A 19,852-nucleotide genomic window follows, 5' to 3' on the forward strand; every position below is an offset into this window, starting at 1 on the left:
AAAAAAAAATTGACATTTCAGGACCAAAACTTTGTTACCTTTCCAGGATTCCGGCTGGTCTCCTCACTCCAAATGCACTTCCCTGGCTGTACCTATGCTAAGTGGAAACCCGTCACTACATTGTTGAGCCCCAATGAGTACAAAACTGGTCTTAAGCTGATATCTGATCAGCAACTTCATTGTACACACTAAGCCTAGCGAATGAGCTTTATACTGTAAGGTTGAGCTTTTCATACTTTTTGAGTTCAGGCCCCATTTGTCACATTGGGCACCACCTTAGATCTTACAAAGTTTCTATATTTAAAACATATGGTCACTTTATGTTACTGGGATAACCAATAGAGTAAATATGTATTTATCCCCAAATCTTGAGCTGGCCATACACGTACTAATAAAGTAATAGAAGACAACATGTCTATGCTGGCCTGACAATCCTGACCACTATCTATGTACTATAGATATCAGCCAGTTCGTTGATTAGGCAGGTTGGAAAGCTTTCTGTTTTGGCAGACTAATTAAAGACATTTTCTAAACCAATTCCTTCATGGTACCCCAGGGTCAATTTCGTGAACAATACCCCAGACACATGGCAGAATAAATGTAGTGACAGCCTCTGTAAAATACCTCCCAGAGCATCTTGTGGGATGTAATGCTGGACTTATACATAATACTGCAGAATGCATAGCTAGATACAATTACAATTTCATATGTGCTAGAACATCTTTTATTATTTTGTCCACTCTATTTACCTATTGGTGAGTTGGGTGAAAAACAGGAAGAGGGAGAAAGGAAGGAAATAATGGGAATAGATAACAGGGCACTTATGCTCATCAGCCCCTGAAATTGTTTTTGATGCATTGAAATTCAATGTATTGTTGGCCTGCACTGGTAATATGCATGTATTTGCTTCAGCAGCACTACTACAGGTTCTATTAACAAGCATGCGTATAGCCATGGAGGCAGCCACTAGAGTTAAATTATGGCAAAAGGGCACACATTTATGTAGCATGTAACAGAAGTTGTGCAGAATACAATGGGTTTAGTTCTTACACAGGATATCACACATCATAAATATTAGCAGTGCTTTCAATAAATCAGTAAATAAAGGCAATAGGAAATATGTGTGGTTAAATCTTGGGCAGAGGCTATTCCAAGTAAATAGACTTGCCAAACATGTATGTGATACGTCAGCGCAGAGTCCGGTGTGCCCCCAACCCCATAGGCACAGGGGGATGGCCAGTGGGTCCTGCAATGCGATTGTCACAGAGCCTGACTTCTAACAGCAGACACAATCACAAAGAGATTGAACCCTCCTGAAACACACTAAAAGGTAAGTGGCTTTTTTCACACATTTACACACATACACAATACACATTTTACGAAAGAGCTTTTTTCTTTTACACACATATACATATACACACATTTACACGCTTTTTAGAGGTGTACACAGACTCACATACTTTTTTTTAATTTTTTTTTATTTTAGCGTAGCTTTGTCGTTTGGTGTAGAAAGATGTCTTCACCTGTTTCGGATTTGTCAGAAAGTGTACTTTTCAAAAATATATGATTTCTGGGGGTTTCTGTATAGTTAGGGCAGGGGTCGGGAACCTTTTTGGCTGAGAGAGCCATAAGCACCACATATTTTAAAATGTAGTTCCGTGAGAGCCATACAATATGTTTGGCCGCGGATGCTGAGGGCAAGGTAGGGTGGGTGCCAAGGATGCCGGATGCGATGCAGAGGAGGCCGTGGCCTGCGCTCGGCAGATAGAAGACGTGTTCTAAGGCTTAGAACACGTCTTCTATCCGCCAAGCGCAGGGGCAAGGTAGGGTGGGTCCCAAGGATGCCGGATGCGATGCGAAGGAGAGTGTGGCCTGCGCTTGGTGGATAGAAGACATATTCTAAGGCTTTGAACACATCTTCTATCCACCGAGTGCAGAGGCAAGGTAGGGTGGTGGGTCACAAGGACGCCGGATGCGATGCGGGGGAGAGCGTGGCCTGCGTTTGGCGGATAGAAGACGTGTTCTAAGGCTTAGAACGTGTCTTCTATCTGCCGAGCGCAGGCCATGTCCCCCGTTATTTTTTTTATTAAAGATTTGTCAGTGAGCCAGATGCAGCCATCAAAAGAGCCACAGGTTCCCTACCCCTGAGTTAGGGGGTGTTACGGCACATAATATGCAGTCAGGGCTTTGTTTGCAGAAGCTGAGTTGGCAGGTAAAAAAAATGCATGGCTTTTATTTGGGGTCTGTACGTAACTATATACTTTGGTGTATCTATGCATATTGGCCATCACACTGTTCGGTAGACCTCTGCCATTCATATTTGGGGTGATTTACCTTTGTATGTAAGAAATTGTGCGAGATAAGAGTGGCAAATTGCAACATATTGGGCAGCAAATTGTTCAGTAGGCCTCTGGTGTCTGTGAGAGAAAATATGCTGGAAGTTTGGAGGTGATTTTTGGAAATTTCGTCAAAATCAGCAATTTTAGAAACCCTTTGCGGTTTGGTACTTTGGAGTAGAAAGACATGGGTACCCATTTTAGATTCGGGGGAATGTGTCATTCCAAAATGGGTTGAGCGTACTTTTTTTTTATAGCTTTACCCCACCCCCTTTGGGTCCCTACATGCCACATACTTAGGTAAACCTATACATATTGGGCATCAAACTGTTCAGTGGACCCCTGGGGTACATAATTAGGATGTTTTATCTTGGTGGTTAATAGTATGTGGGAGGTAGGAGGCAAAGTAAAAGCTTTGAGGTGGTTTTTTTTGGAAATCTCATCAAATTTGCCAATTTTAGGTAAGCTTTGTAGCATGGTTCTTTAGAGTAGAAAGACATGGGCACCCATTTTAGATTTCGGAGGAAAGGCCCTTTAAGTGAAATAGCACAAAATGTACAAAAATGGTCTGGCAATAAAAGTTCCGCTTTGACCAAATCAGCTGGTAGTTAACGGATAAGTTAAAAAATTAATATTGCTCAGAATGCTTTTTTACGCACTTCTGCAGCTTACATTTGTTATATTTTTTCTCAGCAGAGCTGTTTGTTATTAACTTTCGGTATAATTAATTTTGTAACAACTGCACCACCTGCTGGTCAGTTCTCAGGAACAAGTTTACCTTCTGAAGAAATGTCTCCTTGTACAGTTGCAGGAATTGACCAGTAGGTGGTGCTCTTTGTTTTAATCTTACACAGGGAACAAATGCCATTCATGGTTTTCTACAGGACTATACAATAAAAATGTGCCTCATATCAAATAGAATATTTGTCACTCATAAATATTTGTAGTTGCCGTATGAATGGTTACAAAAATAAACAGTTTAGTAGTGTTAAACACAAAACATTCATACAATCAATTAAAATTCAACACAAATGCATACCTGACCAAATGACCAAGGTGTACCCCAGTGCTGCGTGGCACTCATGCTTCACCCTCCTTATGTGTTTCGCTCCATTGAGCGCTTCATCAGAGAAGGTGACCAATAAATGTTTTGTGTGTAACACTGCTAAACTGTTTAGTTTATTATTGTATATTCAGCGCCTGAGCGGTGAAGTACACGCAATAGATGGCTTTTTTTCTATCTATAACAGTTTATCAGGGTGTCAAACTCAATCACATAAGGGGGCTGAAATCTAAAACACAGGCTAAGTCGTCGGCCAAATTTTTTTATTAAGATACTGCACGGTCAGGCGATTGGCGCTGCACAGTAAGGCAGTCACCAGGGGCCACATAAAATAGCCAGAAGGGCCGTATTTGACACGTGGTTTATATCATGTTAAGTAGCCTATTAAAGAATCTCGCCAAACTGGATCAGTAAATATTGCCCTTTTACATACTTTCCCTTGATCGGTCATTTAGTGATGGGCTGTATGCTCCCTCAGATCACATGACCAGAAATAATGCAGCTCTAACTGTGCCTTGGCTTGTTTGTGTGCACTGTGAATCCTATGATCCCGGGAGGCGACCCCATTATTCTTAAAACGTCAATTTTCTATTTAGGAGTACCCAATAGCACCAAAAAAATAACCAAAAAAGTATATTTTTATGAAAATGGTTTATTTAGATGAAGCAGGGTTTTACATATGAGCTTGTTTATGCAATATATTCTAGAGAGACCTATATTGTTTGGGGATATAGTATTCATTTAAAAACAAAAAAAACCTGTTTGCATTCTATGCAATAGCAATTGAAGACGTTGGGCCAGACCCTCATGTTACACAAATATAAAAATTACTTAAAGGTACAGATTTGGTTTTCCAAAAAAGTACTGGGGTTTCAGCCAGCTTTCACACTAAACCTGGATTTCAGTAGTTTCTGACTGATAAAATGCACATGACCCTTGAATAGTATCTGAGCAACACGGTTAGCTCTTTTAGTTGCATATTATGAACAAAGGTATTTTTTGCATCTATGGCTGGGTCCATTTATTTTGGCAGAAAACAGATTAAATCAGCTTTTTCCAGTGTCGTTCCACAGAGGTTTTGGCAGCAACACAGCGCTTCTGGTATTTAGCCTAGAGAAGTTGGGGTCTCCGTGCCATCACTTTACCTGCTTACATGTATGTACTTAAGCCCAAACTTGATTTACAAAAGAAGTCATACAGAATGGTTTGGTCTTTTATAGTTTATTTTATTGACATTTATTTATGGGTGAAGTCCTGAAGCCAATGGGCACTTCAGGGAAAATGTTACTCTGTAACAAAAGCATACAATTTGAGGAGTTACATGCCAAAAGGCATTTGTAGAAAGCGAAGAGCAATTCCCAGACTGAGAACAACTCCACTATAAATTAGAAAATGGGATCGTAAATGTAAATGTCTGGCTGCAGTGATTTAGTAAATCCAATTCCTGAATAAGTAAAGGGCATGTTTCTTCTAAAAACATTTCATAATGCTGGTGTCTGCTTGACGGCTAGTCATCATCTACTGTTGGCTTGATTGTCACACCTCGTCTAATCTGGCCCCATCCAATCAAACTGAAAAGAAAAAAAAAATAACATTATTAAAATGATTATGAAGCTCAAATGCAAAACAGAAATATAATCATGTTAATTTAGTCACTGATATTTAATATCTCCAGATGGCATATCAAGTGGGCATTGGCAAAGTAAAACTGGAGCACTGGGCATTGCTAACAGGAACCCCAGCCTGGGGTATCAGGCTGCTGACATTTGGCACCCCAGCAATTGTGATTTTCCTTCTCCTTTTAATGTTATAGATTTTAAGGCTATATAACCATAGAGGCAGAGTTTAGATCAGTTGGGTTCAGCCTGTGGAAACAAATCTTGATAGTAAAGACCAATGCCAAGTATAAACCGCACTCCAAATCTTACCGCCAGTGCTTTTCCACTCTTCGGCTAAGGGCAATTTTCTCTCCTACTTCTGTGCACACTGGGTTTGTCAGGACAATTTTCCCTAAATCAGCTTTGACTGCACTAACACGACCGCCAGTGGACAAAGAGCCAATGTTGACCATCAGAACCTCATTCTTGGACAGCTTTTGTACCTAAAATACAACATGAAAGCACTCCATCAAACAGCAGCTTGATTATGTTGAGCAATTCACATAATAGTAAAACCCATTCTGTTTTATACCTTCTGACTCTAGGCCAAAAACAGATTTAGTCCTATATCTATAGAACTGGAAAATTAGCCCCCCTCTCTCTCTCAATCTGTTCATGAATGATATGCAATTATTATACAAATAGGATGGAGAGGAGCTGCAGGTGCCCTTCTGTGTCTATTCACAGTCAAGGATGTGGTCAGAAGTCTTATATGGAACACATACTGCCCCTAAATCCCAAATCCCATGGCAGAATGAAATACTGCGTTTATGCATTCCTCAAGCTGTTTCACAAGCAATGTTTAGGGAGCACCAAACAATAAGAAGCATAAAGAAGATAACTATAGCTTTGGTTGCAGACCTTTGCAGCCTTCTTATCCCCTTCAATGCGCACACCAAGAAGTCGTCGCAGAAGGAAGTAGGAGATTTCCAGCTCTGTGAAGATTTCAGGCAGAGCACCCACTGCTCCTAAAACCTGACCCACCATACGATCAGCACGGCACAATGTTGGATCAATCTTGGTACCAACACCTTATTTCAAATGAAAGGAAAAAAGAAGTAAGGGAGTGGCCCATTTTTCACATGCATACAATGTCCAACATAACTAAAATATACCAATAAAATCTCTGCATTCAACACAATTGCACACACTGATAAACAAATCTGTACTTGCCTAAACTGTACCCTATATTAAATAAATTCCCCCAAAAAATGTCCTACTGGCATCAATGGGAATTATGTCACTGTTTGAAGCTGACCATTTACATTTTAAAATGGGATGACAATTATATAAGGCATAAGCAGAAATATGTCTTACCAATAAGGCCCCCAGGAGCTGCATATTGTAGATCATTGTGTTCTGCAAACAAAGACACAATTTTGGAAAATATTGGCTTGCACATGAGTTTCCCTTCACTGTCTTTTGAGACAATACCAGGCCGCACTTCAATTTCTTGCCCCACCTGTGTAGACATAAATCAGTGTCATTCATCAAACTCATTCAAAAGATACAAGAAAAAAAAAATCATTCAAACCATAAATCAATATGGTTTCTTGGTTTCTGCATCTATTGAGTATAATGCACCTAACAAAGGAGAGATTTCCAAACTGGAGCTGGCCTCCATTGGGCAAACCAAAGCATTGTTAGGGAGAGAAAGGCCTGACGGCCAACTAGGGGAGCAGGGGGAATTGTTTCCCAAACTTCTTGTTTATTCCCAAAGAATAACATAACAATAACTCCTAAAATATATTTTCATAGAACTTCAGGTAAAGGCTAGGGATGCGTTAATACATTTTGTTCTACCAAAAGGGCCATAAAATTATAATTATAAAAACTGCTGCAACAAATCAAGCAAATCAATACATTTCTTACAAGTATATACTTGCTGAACAATATAATACACTATATATACAGAAGCTACATGCTTAAGTGCACCCTTCATGTGGAAATCAGGGGAGACATCAACCAATCCTATGTCATACGCACGCCCCAGCATCCAACGTTGTTTTCGGATTTTTTTTTAAATTTGAAAGAATAGACAAAATGTATAAAGTTCATTATTTTGCTGATGCTGAACAAAAATGTGTATATAGGTGTATAAGGCCACTTTTATGGCTGTCAAAAATGAAAGCCAATCATACGTTGGATTTTATGCTTACTTTAGGATAGAAAGTTTCCATACCTTTAATACACCTTTAAGAATACTGCCCCCAGCCACACCACCTTTAAGGTCATCAACTTCACATCCTGGCTTGTTGACATCAAAAGATCTAATAACTGAAAACAAAAATGTTGACAATGAAAATATTTGAGGCATACCAACAAATTGGGGGCACTCGCATTAGTAAGAGCTGTTCCTGGGTGCAGTTCTCAAAAAACTCTGTATAGACCTTCATCGATCAGAATCCGCATGAATAGGACTTAAGGGTAGTTTCAAATATTTTATTCAATTGCATAGAACTTATTCTTTAAGAATTTCTCCTCCAGCTAAAATGCAGTAAAAACTCTTAAATGCGCCTCTTCATAGACTTCAATGGTAAGCCCTTGGACTGTTGGTGCACTAGCGGGTCAGGAGTTTACTAATTGGAAATCCATCAATCAAGCATTTCTGAGCAGTAATCTCCTGACCCATGAGGGCATATAAATTATGAAATCTGAACCTCTAATATTAGAGCTAATTTAATTATGTAACTGTGTAATTTGCAGGAACACAGCAGAATATACAGAAGATAGAAGGGCTACTATTACATAATATTGAAAACAATGTCATAGATGGTTATTGAAGCTACTTACCAATGAGCCTGGGCTCAGAGATGAAGTCTCGTAGGGGCACAGGGATTTTCTTTACTATGTATTCGCAAACTACTTCAATATTGTACTTTAGCTGAGCAGAGATTGGAATGATAGGTGCTCCTTCTGCAACTGTACCTGTTACAAAGCAAAGTGAATGAGGCAGTTAGACAAAGGAAATACCTTTTAAACCCCTAGCAGCTCTGTCCTAAAAATGAGATATACTTGCAGATTGTGAGAAATGGATAATTGCACAAATTAAAAAATGGTAGAACTAGTATGAAAGAGTAAGGCAAGGCAACAGAGATTGAACAATCAAATATGCAACAAAAAGTACTAAGTTAATGTAAAGTATGCATAATACCTTGGCCACTCTCTCAAACTGCACATTTGCTGTGCCTTGTTCTGAAAAGCAGAGTAGTGCAGCGGGGAGAGTTGGAGTGCACTATCTTGCACCACTTCAGCTCCTCTTCTAGGATTTATGCAGTTGAAGCTACTGCTGACCTGACTATAACTGCACAACTTTGCTTTAGAACAAGGTACAGAAAACAGGGATATTTAGGGGGAACCCCAGTGGTGCAGTTCAGGAGAGGGAAGGCTCTGGAGATGGTTTAAAAATATATGAACAAGTGAATAATTCAAACAATGTACAAAAATAGTGAAAAAATAACCAAAAGTGTACAAAGACACAAAAACCACTTAATTAATTTACAGCAGTTATGTTACAGGAATGGTATCCCTTAAACAGAAACCGAAATTATGGGACAGCTGTCTTCCCAGCCTCAATTTTAATCAAATAATTAAAGTTTAATCAAACCTTCCCAACACACCCGCATGCATCCACATTGGGGGCAAAACAATCCTATTGGGGTTCCATTTAAATTATTTTTAGCAGACTTAAGGTATGGAGATCTAAACAAAAATACCCTTTATAAAAAAAGAAAAAAATCACAGGTCCTAAGCATTCTGGATAATAGATCCTAAAGCCTTATAAAGGGAATTTGAAAGATTTAGGCTTACCTTGTACAAATGCAAGGATCTGCTCATACTGTTCTTTTGCTTGACTTTCTTTGACCAAATCAATCTTGTTTTGTAAAATTAGTATGTGTTTTAATTTCATGATTTCTATAGCAGCCAGGTGTTCTGATGTCTGAGGCTGTGGACAAGACTCATTACCAGCTATGGAGAAAGGCAAACACAACAATCAGTTGGACATGTCGCTGAAAGGTTACCAAATTCATCATTTAGTGTAAAGTAATATCTCAGAGTAAAAGTGTAAGGTTTTAAAAACACAGTATTCACAGGAAATACATTTGAATAATGAATTATAGAATTGTCAGTTTAAAAGAATTATTTTATATTTAGAATCCTTATGGCTACTTCAGTTATTTGGAACAGTACCAATGGAAATCAGTAACACTTAATTCAAGATCGGAGAAAACTGCAAAGGAAATTTCCGAGGGTTGCTGTGCCGACCCAGTTGCTAAGGGTGCCCGGCTCTGGGCATTGCCACCCTGATGCCAATTACTTCATGTCAACTGTGTATAGACACTTACAGCAAACAGGTCTTTAAAGCAGACAATTTTAAAACATTATATACTCACCTATTAACAATAAAGCTGCATCCATAACAGCGGCACCGTTTAACATAGTAGCCATCAAAATATCGTGGCCTGGGCAATCCACAAAAGAAACATGTCTGTCGTGCAAGGAAAAAAAAGTATGCATTACTCACATAGCACCTTGGCACTTCTGTGCTTGTACAATGCATTTTGTATACTCTCACTACAAAACTAAAGGCCATTTAGAAGCAGTCTGAGGTTGGGCCCAGTTGAGGAACCTTTTTCACTTTAGAACAATGACCTTTTAGTCTATCTGGCTGACTCTGGTCCCTAATGGCCATCATATCTACAACTGGTCAGTGTGGGTTCTTTTCAGGAGTAAGAATAAACTGGGATGTGCATCTTCCAAACAGCACATGGGATGCAAACACCCTCTTAGTTAGTCAGTTCCATTACTCTCCTTTCTCAGCTTGAATTCTTTATGGTTCCTACATTTTATTTATGAACTACTCAATTTTAGATAATTGCAGTTCAACAACGTCACTTTCTTTCTGTTACTGATATAGGAGGTCAAGACTGCTCCAAGGAAAGAATGATACTTCACTATTACAATTTACAGTCACTATTATTAGTTGGTGGGTTTATCAGCACCTTTGCTGAATCTTTATCTGTCTAGGCAATTGTATACCCAGCACAACACATTTCAGCAATATAGTTACAAGACACAAAGGATGAAGTATGAAGCTGCACAGGAAAGCTTACAATCTAACTGTATTATACAAGTATATGGGTGATTCTGAACATGTTGCTCACCAACCCCCTTGGGTGTTGCTCTCAGTGCCCCCAAACCAGGTAGTTATTTTTGAATTCCTGACTTGGGGGCAAGTTTAAGTTGAATAAAAACAAGACTTACTACTAAATAAAGCCCCTTGTAAGCTGATAGTGTGCATAGAGGCTGCCTAATAGCGAATCACAGTCCTTATTTTGCACCTCCATGAACTTTTATGGTTCTTGTGTTGCTCTCCAAGTCTTTTTACATTTGACTGCGGCTCACTAGTAAAGAAAGGTTGGGGACCCCTGCTCTACAGAAACATTTGGCTGAATACCAAACCCTACTTTGCATTATCTTGACTATGGGTTTGGATTTGATTCAACAGAACACTGGCAGAATCTCAAAGTGAACCCTTGATTCAGTGCATCTGTATAGCAATATCAATTGAAAAAAGTCACCTTTTAAGAACTAAAAAATAAAGACTCCTTGCATTGAACGTGTGGCTAGTGGTTTTGTAAAGCCACAAGTATATTAAAGGAATTCGGTCAAGATTTTTATGGTGTACTTTTTATTTTCAAAATTACACTGTTTACATAGCAAATAATTCACTCCACCATTTAAAATTTTATTCTTGAACCAACAAATGTATTTTTAGTTGTAATATTGGTGTGTAGGCGACATCTCAGTGCATTGTGCCTGAGGAGCCAGTGCTACACATTAGAACTGCTTTCAGGTAACCTAATGTTTCTGGAGGAGTCCTAAGCTGGGACCTGGACTTCTTACTATTAAGTGCTCTCTCTATAAGAGAGATGAAATATATGGCACTGTGGGCAGCAGCATACTAGTACTGGCCCAAGAAAACCCCTATGACCCTATGCACAGATAAAGCAGCAGAAAAACTGGGAGATGGAAATTTAAAGTTTTGCTGAAAATGTCCTGGACATTTCAGTAGCATAAACTTTATTTCAACATTAAATTCCACATTAAGCCTAGACAATTTTTTGACCACACAGCCAGACTGCAAGTGCTTCCCAAATCATGTGTTACATGAACCCCCCAAAATACTTTTCAAACAACATCCTTGTACTTACTATGCTGCTGTCTGGTTCCTGGGCTGTTATATGCTCCTACCTGATACTTAACTCTGCTGCTTCTATTGTACCAAACCTGCCTTGAACAGTACATAATCTGCCAAACTGTGGGCAATGAAAGACCCAAGAAATTACAATATCAGGCAGATATTTTGTATATACATTGAGGATTACAGAACTCCTTTAAAGGACATGTAAAGCCTACATTTGCCTACAATGTATTTCAGTTGGGCACGTCTCCCCCACCCTAATGGCATCATTTGTACTGCACTGAGTGGGTTACAGGAGCAGAAGGAAATCTAAGTGATTAAGGGGACGCTGCAGCCTTAAGGTGGCCATACACGAGGCGATTTCGCTCGTTGTGCGATGAACGATTATATCGACAAACGATCGTATGGCGATCGAGTTCCCATACGATATGCCATCCACGGGCAACGATAATTCGGGAAAGATTTTGTCGCATCATTATCGTAAAATACCTACGATCGTACATCTACGTACGATCGATGTCGTTGACTTCCGCTGCTGGCAATCGTGACATGCGCAGAGAACAATCGTTGAAAGACAAATGTCTGACACTCACACCAACTGGCAGATTTTATCGTTAAACGACCAAAATTTTTAAACCTGGCCGATCGATTTTGGGGACGATAATGTCGGCTCGTTTAGTGGGCCGACGATCGTTCGTACACCACCAACTATACGATAACTTAACGATAGCATCGGATCGTTCGGGAATCGGTCGTTTGTAAGTAAAAAATCGGTCCGTGTATGGCCACCTTTACTATTAACCTCCAGACAACCAGTGTAGCAAGTATTGAAAGATTTCAAAAAGGCTGTTCACTGATTACATTTGTGTGTGGGGGGTTTACATGTCGTTTAAATGTATTCACAAAAGAAAATATGTGTTTCTAATTACCTGACCAATTTAAAGTTGCCCTTGGTGTTAGGGATATCAGTTGGAAACTCATCTGGAGTGCTGCTCCCACACGATCGATAGCATTCAGGCCGAGAACAGCTAGGATCATCAAGTTGGTAAATCTAAAACAGCATTTAACATTAACCACATGTTAAATTGGTCACCTTATAGTTTTTCAGATATTGTGCCAGTTCTCCAAGACTCCTAAAGAATGCTGCAGTCAAACCAACTACATTTGCTATAGATAACATGCATACATCTGTATCTGGATGAAGGGGAATAGATTGGATTCCCAGATTAGTGTAAAAAGGCTTCATATACATTCCACAGGCATAATATGCTAGTCTTAATTTGCAAATCAAATGATATATATAATTCAAGCTAGACTGATCTTGAATCTAAATTGATCACTGCAATTATTTAGTATGTAATATGAAGACTTATATAAACTAGTGAAATCAATGTTGCTGTATAGAACTGAAATTAATGCTGCTGAACAAAACCGATGCATTAAACTTGCCTTGGCATTGGCATATCCCAGCTTGATGGTAATATTTCTCTCCAGCTCATTTTTAAATCGGACAGTGTGAACCCCAGAAATAGCTTTAACTACAGTTGATTTTCCATGGGCTACGTGACCTATGGTGCCTAAAAGAGAGAGAACAAAAGCATTATTTCAAAGTATTATTTCACTTTAGGTGCACAACACCAAAGTATTATTACCTGATGTTGGAGATAGGGCTTGTATCATATTTAAACAAATATTCAACTAATAAAGTTTAAAGGAACAGTAACACCAAAAAAAATGAAAGTGTATAAAAGTAATTAGAATATAATTTACTGCTGCCCTGCACTGGTACAACTGGTGTGTTTACCTCATAAAGTTTATATAACAAAGCTGCTGTGTAGCCATGGGGGGCAGCAATTCAAACTAGAAAAGGCACAGGTTAAATAGCAGGTAACAGGTAAAACACTGTTGTATACTACAGAGCTTATCTGTTATCTGCAGTGTACCCTGTGCCTTTTCTCCATCTTGAATGGCTGCCCCCCGTGGTTACACAGGAGGGTATTTATATAAACTATAGTAGTGTTACTCTAGCAAACACACAACTTTTACCAGTTCAGGCAACAGAACATTATATTTTAATTACATTAAAAATATACATTTTTTGTCGGTCTATATCTTTTATTAAAAGAGACTAAAAACTATTAAGTCAGTTCCCCGCAGAGGCCTCCAAATCGCACCACACATGCCCCAACACTGGTCATTTCCCAATACCTATAAATAAAATAAAGAGCAGTGCTGGAGGCCACCATCTTTGGCCTCTTGACATTCTTTTCCCAGCCTTTTGGTGGGCAGAAGCATGCACAGAGGTAGTTAATCTGGTCTTGAACTGAACTGCAATAGAGCTCAGAAAAAGACATTGGGGCTCATTTATCAACACTGGGCAAATTTGCACATGGGCAGTAACCCATAGCAACCAATCAGTGATTGGCTTTTTTCAGTAATCTGCAGGTAAAACAATTAAAGGCCACGGCAGACGGGGAGATTAGCCGCCTGTGACAAATCTCCCTTTTCGCGGGCGACTAATTTCCCTGAAATGCGATCCCACTGGCAAGAATGTAAATGGCTGGGTAGGATCACATACGTGGACCTGAAAGTTTCCTCTCAAGGCAACTTCGGCGCCGCATATGCGATCCCACCGGCAATTTACAATCTTGCCAGCGGGATTGCATTTCGGGGAGATTAGTCGCCCGCGACAAGGGAGATTTGTCACGGGTGACTAATCTCCCCGTTTGCCACGGCCCTAATGCAACAGTTTGAATGGTCCAAACCTCCCCAGTTCAGCAGTATTACAGGTCATGCATGGTGCAGTTCAAGAGGAAGGTCTCTGCAGCAGGCCTAAGCTATTTAAATCTTCTAGACTGTAAGCTCTTTTGGGCAAGGCCCTCTTTACCTTCTGTACTGGATATTGGTTGTTTTTTCATGTAAATCTGCAGTTGATCCACCTATTTACTGTACAACGCTGTGGAATATGTTAGTGCTTTATAAATACGCGCTAATAATATTAATAATGTTCTTTGTTCTCCTTTAAAATAAAGTAAGCCATAAAGCCAAATATGGATTTAAAATACTGCTCAATGAAATGAATAAATACTGCAGATTTACCTATGTTAATTGTGGCTTGCCGGCTGATGATTTCTGGCGAGAGCGGTGTCAGCTTAGAAACATTCTAAAAAAAAAAAAAAAAAAGAAGAGTGTTTATCAAAGTGACCATTTCGTATCAAGATGCAAAAGAACTCCAAACAGTAAAAACACTCTCTGCAGGGAACACAGCATCAAAAACACTTTTCATTGAAAGTTACATGAACATACAGAAGAAAGTTTTTTTCACACAATTAAACAATTCAAGCCCTTTCCCTGAGCCAACTGGCGCAATTCTTGAGATGATCATTGATGACAAATGACTCTCAGCCTATGGTAAATAGTATTTACAGACTATTAGCTTACAGCATATCTGGATTAATGAGATCCTTTACTAATAAATGAATGTTTATATTGTTTACTTTAAGAGTAAGACAAGGAGATTACAATGAGAAATGCCTGGCGCAATGCCTGTAGAATCAAACATGCATTGTGTGTGCGCTTTCACCTCAGGAAGGGGCAGGCTAGCAGACCAGCGACATTAGGCTTACAAACAAACACAGATTTAAATTGCTCATTTAAATTTTACTAATAGTATTGATATCAATGCTGCTGCTAAACTACCACCCACTACTGAAAAGCATATCAACTGGATAATCCAGACTTGGGGTGTGTGCTTATTTACATCTATTGCTGTGAGTAGCCACTTGGCAAAATTCTTATTGTTTAAGATTAAAAAATGAGTTTTGAAATACATTTTTAAATACCGATGTGCAAACTTCAAACTCACTCCTGTGTGCACCATTACCTAAGATTTTGGCACTTGATCGAACAGTGATAATGTCACTTTACCCCCTTCCTTCCAAAGAATTTCAACAGTTTACCTGTCAGTATATATTGGTAAGAAAGCCGCACGTGTTGCTGAAATGGTACTAGGGTGCGGGACATCTTTTTTATCATCATTTATTTCTGTTAATTAACTAAATGTAATCTGTTTTACATGCATGTCCTATCACTAGATAATGAAAGCTCAATTAAACATATGAGTTAAAAGCATAATGTTTATTTATTTATTTATTTACTGAGAAGAATGATCCAAAGTTACATATGAGTGTGTGACAAAATTATGTGAACCTTTGTTTTTAATAACTGGTGTGCAGCACCTTGGGCAGCAATAACAGTATTACGGCAAATCACCACTTCAGGTTCCTCCACAAATTTTTGGATTAAAGTCAGAACATTCCAAAACATGAACTTTCTTCTGGTCTAATCATTCCCTGGTCCATAAATTGGTGTGTTTATGGTCAATGCATACTTTTTCCTGAGCTTCAGTTCATGGACAGATACTTTGGTATTTTCCTGCAGAATTTGTGTGTATGTTAGAATTTATAGCTCCACCAATGATGGCAAGTCATCCTGGTCCATGGGAAGCAAAGCAGGCCAAACCATGATATTGCCATCACCACCTTTCACAGATAGGATAAGGTTCCTATGATAGTATGTAGTGTTTGACATTCGACAAACAATTTTTCATTCATTTTCTTTCAAGCCAAAAAGTTCTGTTTTGGTCTCATTTATCCACAGATCATACCAATAACCTTCTGTATTGTCCACATGGCCTTTAGCAAACTGTAGATGGGCAGCAACATTCTTTTTGGATAGTAGTGGCTTTCTCCTTGTAATTCCATCATGCACATTATTGTTGTCTAGCGATTCTCCCGATAGCAAACTCAAACACGGAATCCTCCAATGCAACACAGAGCCTGGGGCTCTAGGAGATCTGCTGGAGTGTTACACAACGTGCTTGTGGTGTGATCTTTGATGAACGACCACTCATGGGAGTGTAACAGTGGCTTTGAATTGCCTCCATCTATACATAACCTCAATCTTATCAAACTATGACACTTACACAAACCTGTGTTGTTTAAATTAGACAGTGGATAGTGAAGACCCATGTTTCTGTCCTTTCATACCTGAATATCATCCCTTTCACTGAAATCTGATCTATCCTATCACTGATCTAAATCCTAAAGGTACACATGCTTTTGCAACACACAAATATGTAACTTTGCATAATTTTCCTCAATAAAAGAATGAATAGGCTTCATGTTTTTCACTAATTTGTTTGGGTTCTCATTATCTAGCTTGCCTCAAAAGATCACATTTCCGTCATATCTATATAGAGAAATATTGAAACTTCAGCAAGGTTGGCAAATTTCGAAGGACCACTGTATGTGTATTGTTCTTACAGGACAGTATAGATTATTTTAAAATTATACATGCTCATTCAGAAGGGTCTTCTTTAACCTCTCTAACAGTTCATTTTTAATAGAATTATTTTTTAACTAAGAGAGAACTGAAATAGTATGTACACAGAGGCAATAATTCTCATCTTCCAAATGCCTTGAGTTTTATTCAGCCCCGTTATCTGGCCAATGACTGCTGGTTATTATGCTTATCTGCTGACTGCAGTGTACTTGCACAGGGGATGTGTGTCAAACAAAAACGCTGCATCTATTTTTGTTTAACCGAAACAGGTTTTTGCGTTGTGTGAAGCCTAAATTCCAGTCACCATGATAAAAATAGGTCCACCAATATGTACTGGCTATGTGCCCTGCACCAGAACATGCCACAGCATACACTGAAAGATAAATAATCTTTGTATTCCACATTAGCAACAAAATTGCATCACACTATAAGTGAATTAAGTAAATCTTGCCCAAGAGGTAGTTCTTAAAGTATTTTTAGGTTTAAATAAAGACAGAGGGTATAATGGAAGTCTACCATTATGCTCAGCAGTCACTCAGAAGCAAAGTTGCCGACCTAACAGTTCTAGAAACTCTTTATTGTCAGTACACTGGTTGACTCACCTTGTCATGTGGGGGTAAAACTCAACTAAAAAACTTATGTGTTGATTTAAATTATTTAACATTCAGGACCTTTTAGTGAATTTAACTTAAGTTTTTCTGCTCAATTTATTTTTTCTTGATTACTTGGTGTCTTTGCCCAGTTTTGCCACCAACCTAAACGATTTTCACATCAACTAGATACTGGTCAGGCCGGCAGTCCGAAGAGCCCCATACATGGTCCAATAAGCTCCCAACTCAGCAACTTTTATCAGTCTATGTAAGGCCTGCTTTAAAATGCAGGGTTGACACGCACCATCTAGTGCTGCTTTGGATCCCCTTCCATGCGTGTTTGCCGGCAGAAGCATGCACAGTTTAAGCAGATCAGGGCCTGGCTTTAACTGCAAGCGCTCTGCTCTGTGTAGGAGATAGCAGCACTAGATAGTGCCTGTCATCCCTGCATTTTTAAAGCAAACACACAAATAGGAACACTTGTGAATGTAAAGAGAGGTGCAGGGGTGCTTTTGCTTTTCTTTCATTTACATATTTGCCTTTATAAACTACAAGAATACAAGATACACAGGGATTCCTGTAATGTAAAAAAAAACAGAGCACTCACAGTTTACATATTCTAAGCATTTTTTCTGTTGAATGCTATCCAAATAATTGTATGATAAATGCTGCTGAAATCCAGTGTATAGTTTATCCCCCTACCTTCTAACCCTTTCACTTGAAAAAAAGTTTGTGGCCTTAAGAACTATAACACCTGCCTCAACTTCCAGACCAATGATTTATTTGGCAGAGCAGACTTAGGGGAGTTTTAAAGTTATTTTATTACTACATTTTAGAGCAGGTTGACCACCTTAAATACTGAAACAAATTTTTATTGTATAAGGGGGAATTGTTTAAGTTTATAAGAAATGGTTACTATTTTTAAAGTAGAGGGACAACACATGCTTAAATTTATAGAGCAAACAAAGTCAACAGAGGGCAGATTTCAACCACAGACAGGGCACTGGCAGGCAGATATCCGACTGTTACTTGCAATTAACATGAATGTCTGCTTGGAGCAGCATTGGTGCTTTGCTTTCTTATGCCAATAGCCTCTGAATATCATCTATCAACAACTCACTAAATTTAGAGAGGAACTATCCCTTTACATCAACTATGTTATTAAACCTGATGCAGCTTTCCTTAGCACCCCCTACATGAGAAAGCATTAAAGCATGGGGGGGGGGGGGGTAACAGTGGGAAATGAAGTTATATCTGCAAGGAAGGAGCAGTAACTATGTTCATCACTGCATATAATACCCCTCTGTGTTGTATAGTGAACTGGCTACTGACAGATAACAGGCAGCCAAAATATAAAGACTCCCTGCGTTTTTGCGTGTTTTGAGCTAGAACTCTTACCACGCTACAGCATCTACAGAGGGACAAGCTGCCGCAGCGAAAGCCACAAATCGCATGGTGTTCAGATAGCGATTAGCAGCTGCGCGGAGAAGCAGTACCGGGGGGATAATAGTTCCAACTTTGGGGACAATCGCCCCCACTACGCACCCAGCGTGTTGGTACAACTAAGGGCCAGGGCATAAGGCAAGCCACAAAGATACGCCATGGAGTTTCGCCCAGTCACAGGCAGCCCACCTAACCTACATATAATGTGACTTGGACTCACGAATGTGGAATCAGAAAGGGATAGCTCCAACATTACCTTTCTGACTTATACTAGGAAAATGCAACTCACCAATGTGGCCAAGTCCTGTCTGGATAAATGGGGTTGTCCCAGAGTCACTCCCGGCTCGTCGCCCGCCATCTTGGTGAAGAGGAAGTTGAAGGCCGTCAGCAGGCAATCCCCGCAATGTTCAGCAGGCCCGCTTCCGACACACGCTGCGTTCCATGCCTCGAATTGGCAATCTTGGCGCCGCTCTCTGACGAACCAGAATGTTCTATTGGTTGGAATTCAGTGACGTCGCTTTTCATGTTAACACTTTAGAGAAAACCCACTAAGAGATGTCTGAGTAGTCATGGCTGATTGGTGTTCATTCATTCGTCTCTGCTGTTACTGGTCTGGCTCAGCCAGCTACCCGGAAGTATTACCTATAGAGTGTGGAGCCCATGCTGGTAGGACCGCCTAAGCACCCAGTCTGATGCAATACAGGTTTCACTGTATATGTATTACAGTGTAGGCCAGGCAGAGAAGTTTTATTTTCACTACGGTGTGGACAATAAGGGATCTCCTCCAGAAGAGTTCTATTGCCTAATAAAAATATAATTCTTGGCAACTTTACAACATACATTAATTTAACAGTTTCAGTATTAGCAGTATTTGGTTACTCCTTTATTATGTTGTCTGGTTATGGCTTTTGAAACAAAACAAGTCAGTTCTTTTATTCAGCTGCTTCTGCTACATTGTTTCAGAAGGCAGAACCAGCAGTGCAGAGAATATAAACACAATACTTGTTATAGTAAATCAGAGCTGTCAACTTGACAGCCGGGTGGGAGTGGTGACAAATTTGTCCCTTGGTACCCGTAAGTGACATTACAGATTTCATGTTCACTTCCAGAAGTGACATCACACACAAGCAAAATCGCAGCTGAAAATTTCTACCTGCACATGCACAAATGCATTACATGGCACTGTGCATCTGCACCTGAAATTCACCGCAGGA

General features: G+C 39.5%; 1 protein-coding gene across 1 annotated transcript; it reads right to left on the bottom strand.

Annotated features, from left to right (window-relative positions):
* Positions 1-4,033: 4,033 nt before the first annotated feature.
* On the bottom strand, positions 4,034-19,001 carry eif2s3 (eukaryotic translation initiation factor 2 subunit gamma). The gene is given in 12 exon segments (NM_001011456.1): positions 4,034-4,970; positions 5,328-5,500; positions 5,919-6,088; positions 6,375-6,519; positions 7,240-7,334; positions 7,851-7,985; positions 8,868-9,026; positions 9,452-9,546; positions 12,192-12,313; positions 12,712-12,839; positions 14,362-14,425; positions 18,928-19,001. Coding segments are annotated over 12 exon segments (1,419 nt in total). The 5' UTR covers positions 18,997-19,001; the 3' UTR covers positions 4,034-4,906.
* Between the last annotated feature and the right edge of the window lie 851 nt (positions 19,002-19,852).

This window comes from Xenopus tropicalis, chromosome 2 (assembly GCF_000004195.4).
Source record: "Xenopus tropicalis strain Nigerian chromosome 2, UCB_Xtro_10.0, whole genome shotgun sequence".
Classification (NCBI taxonomy): Eukaryota; Metazoa; Chordata; class Amphibia; order Anura; family Pipidae; genus Xenopus; species Xenopus tropicalis.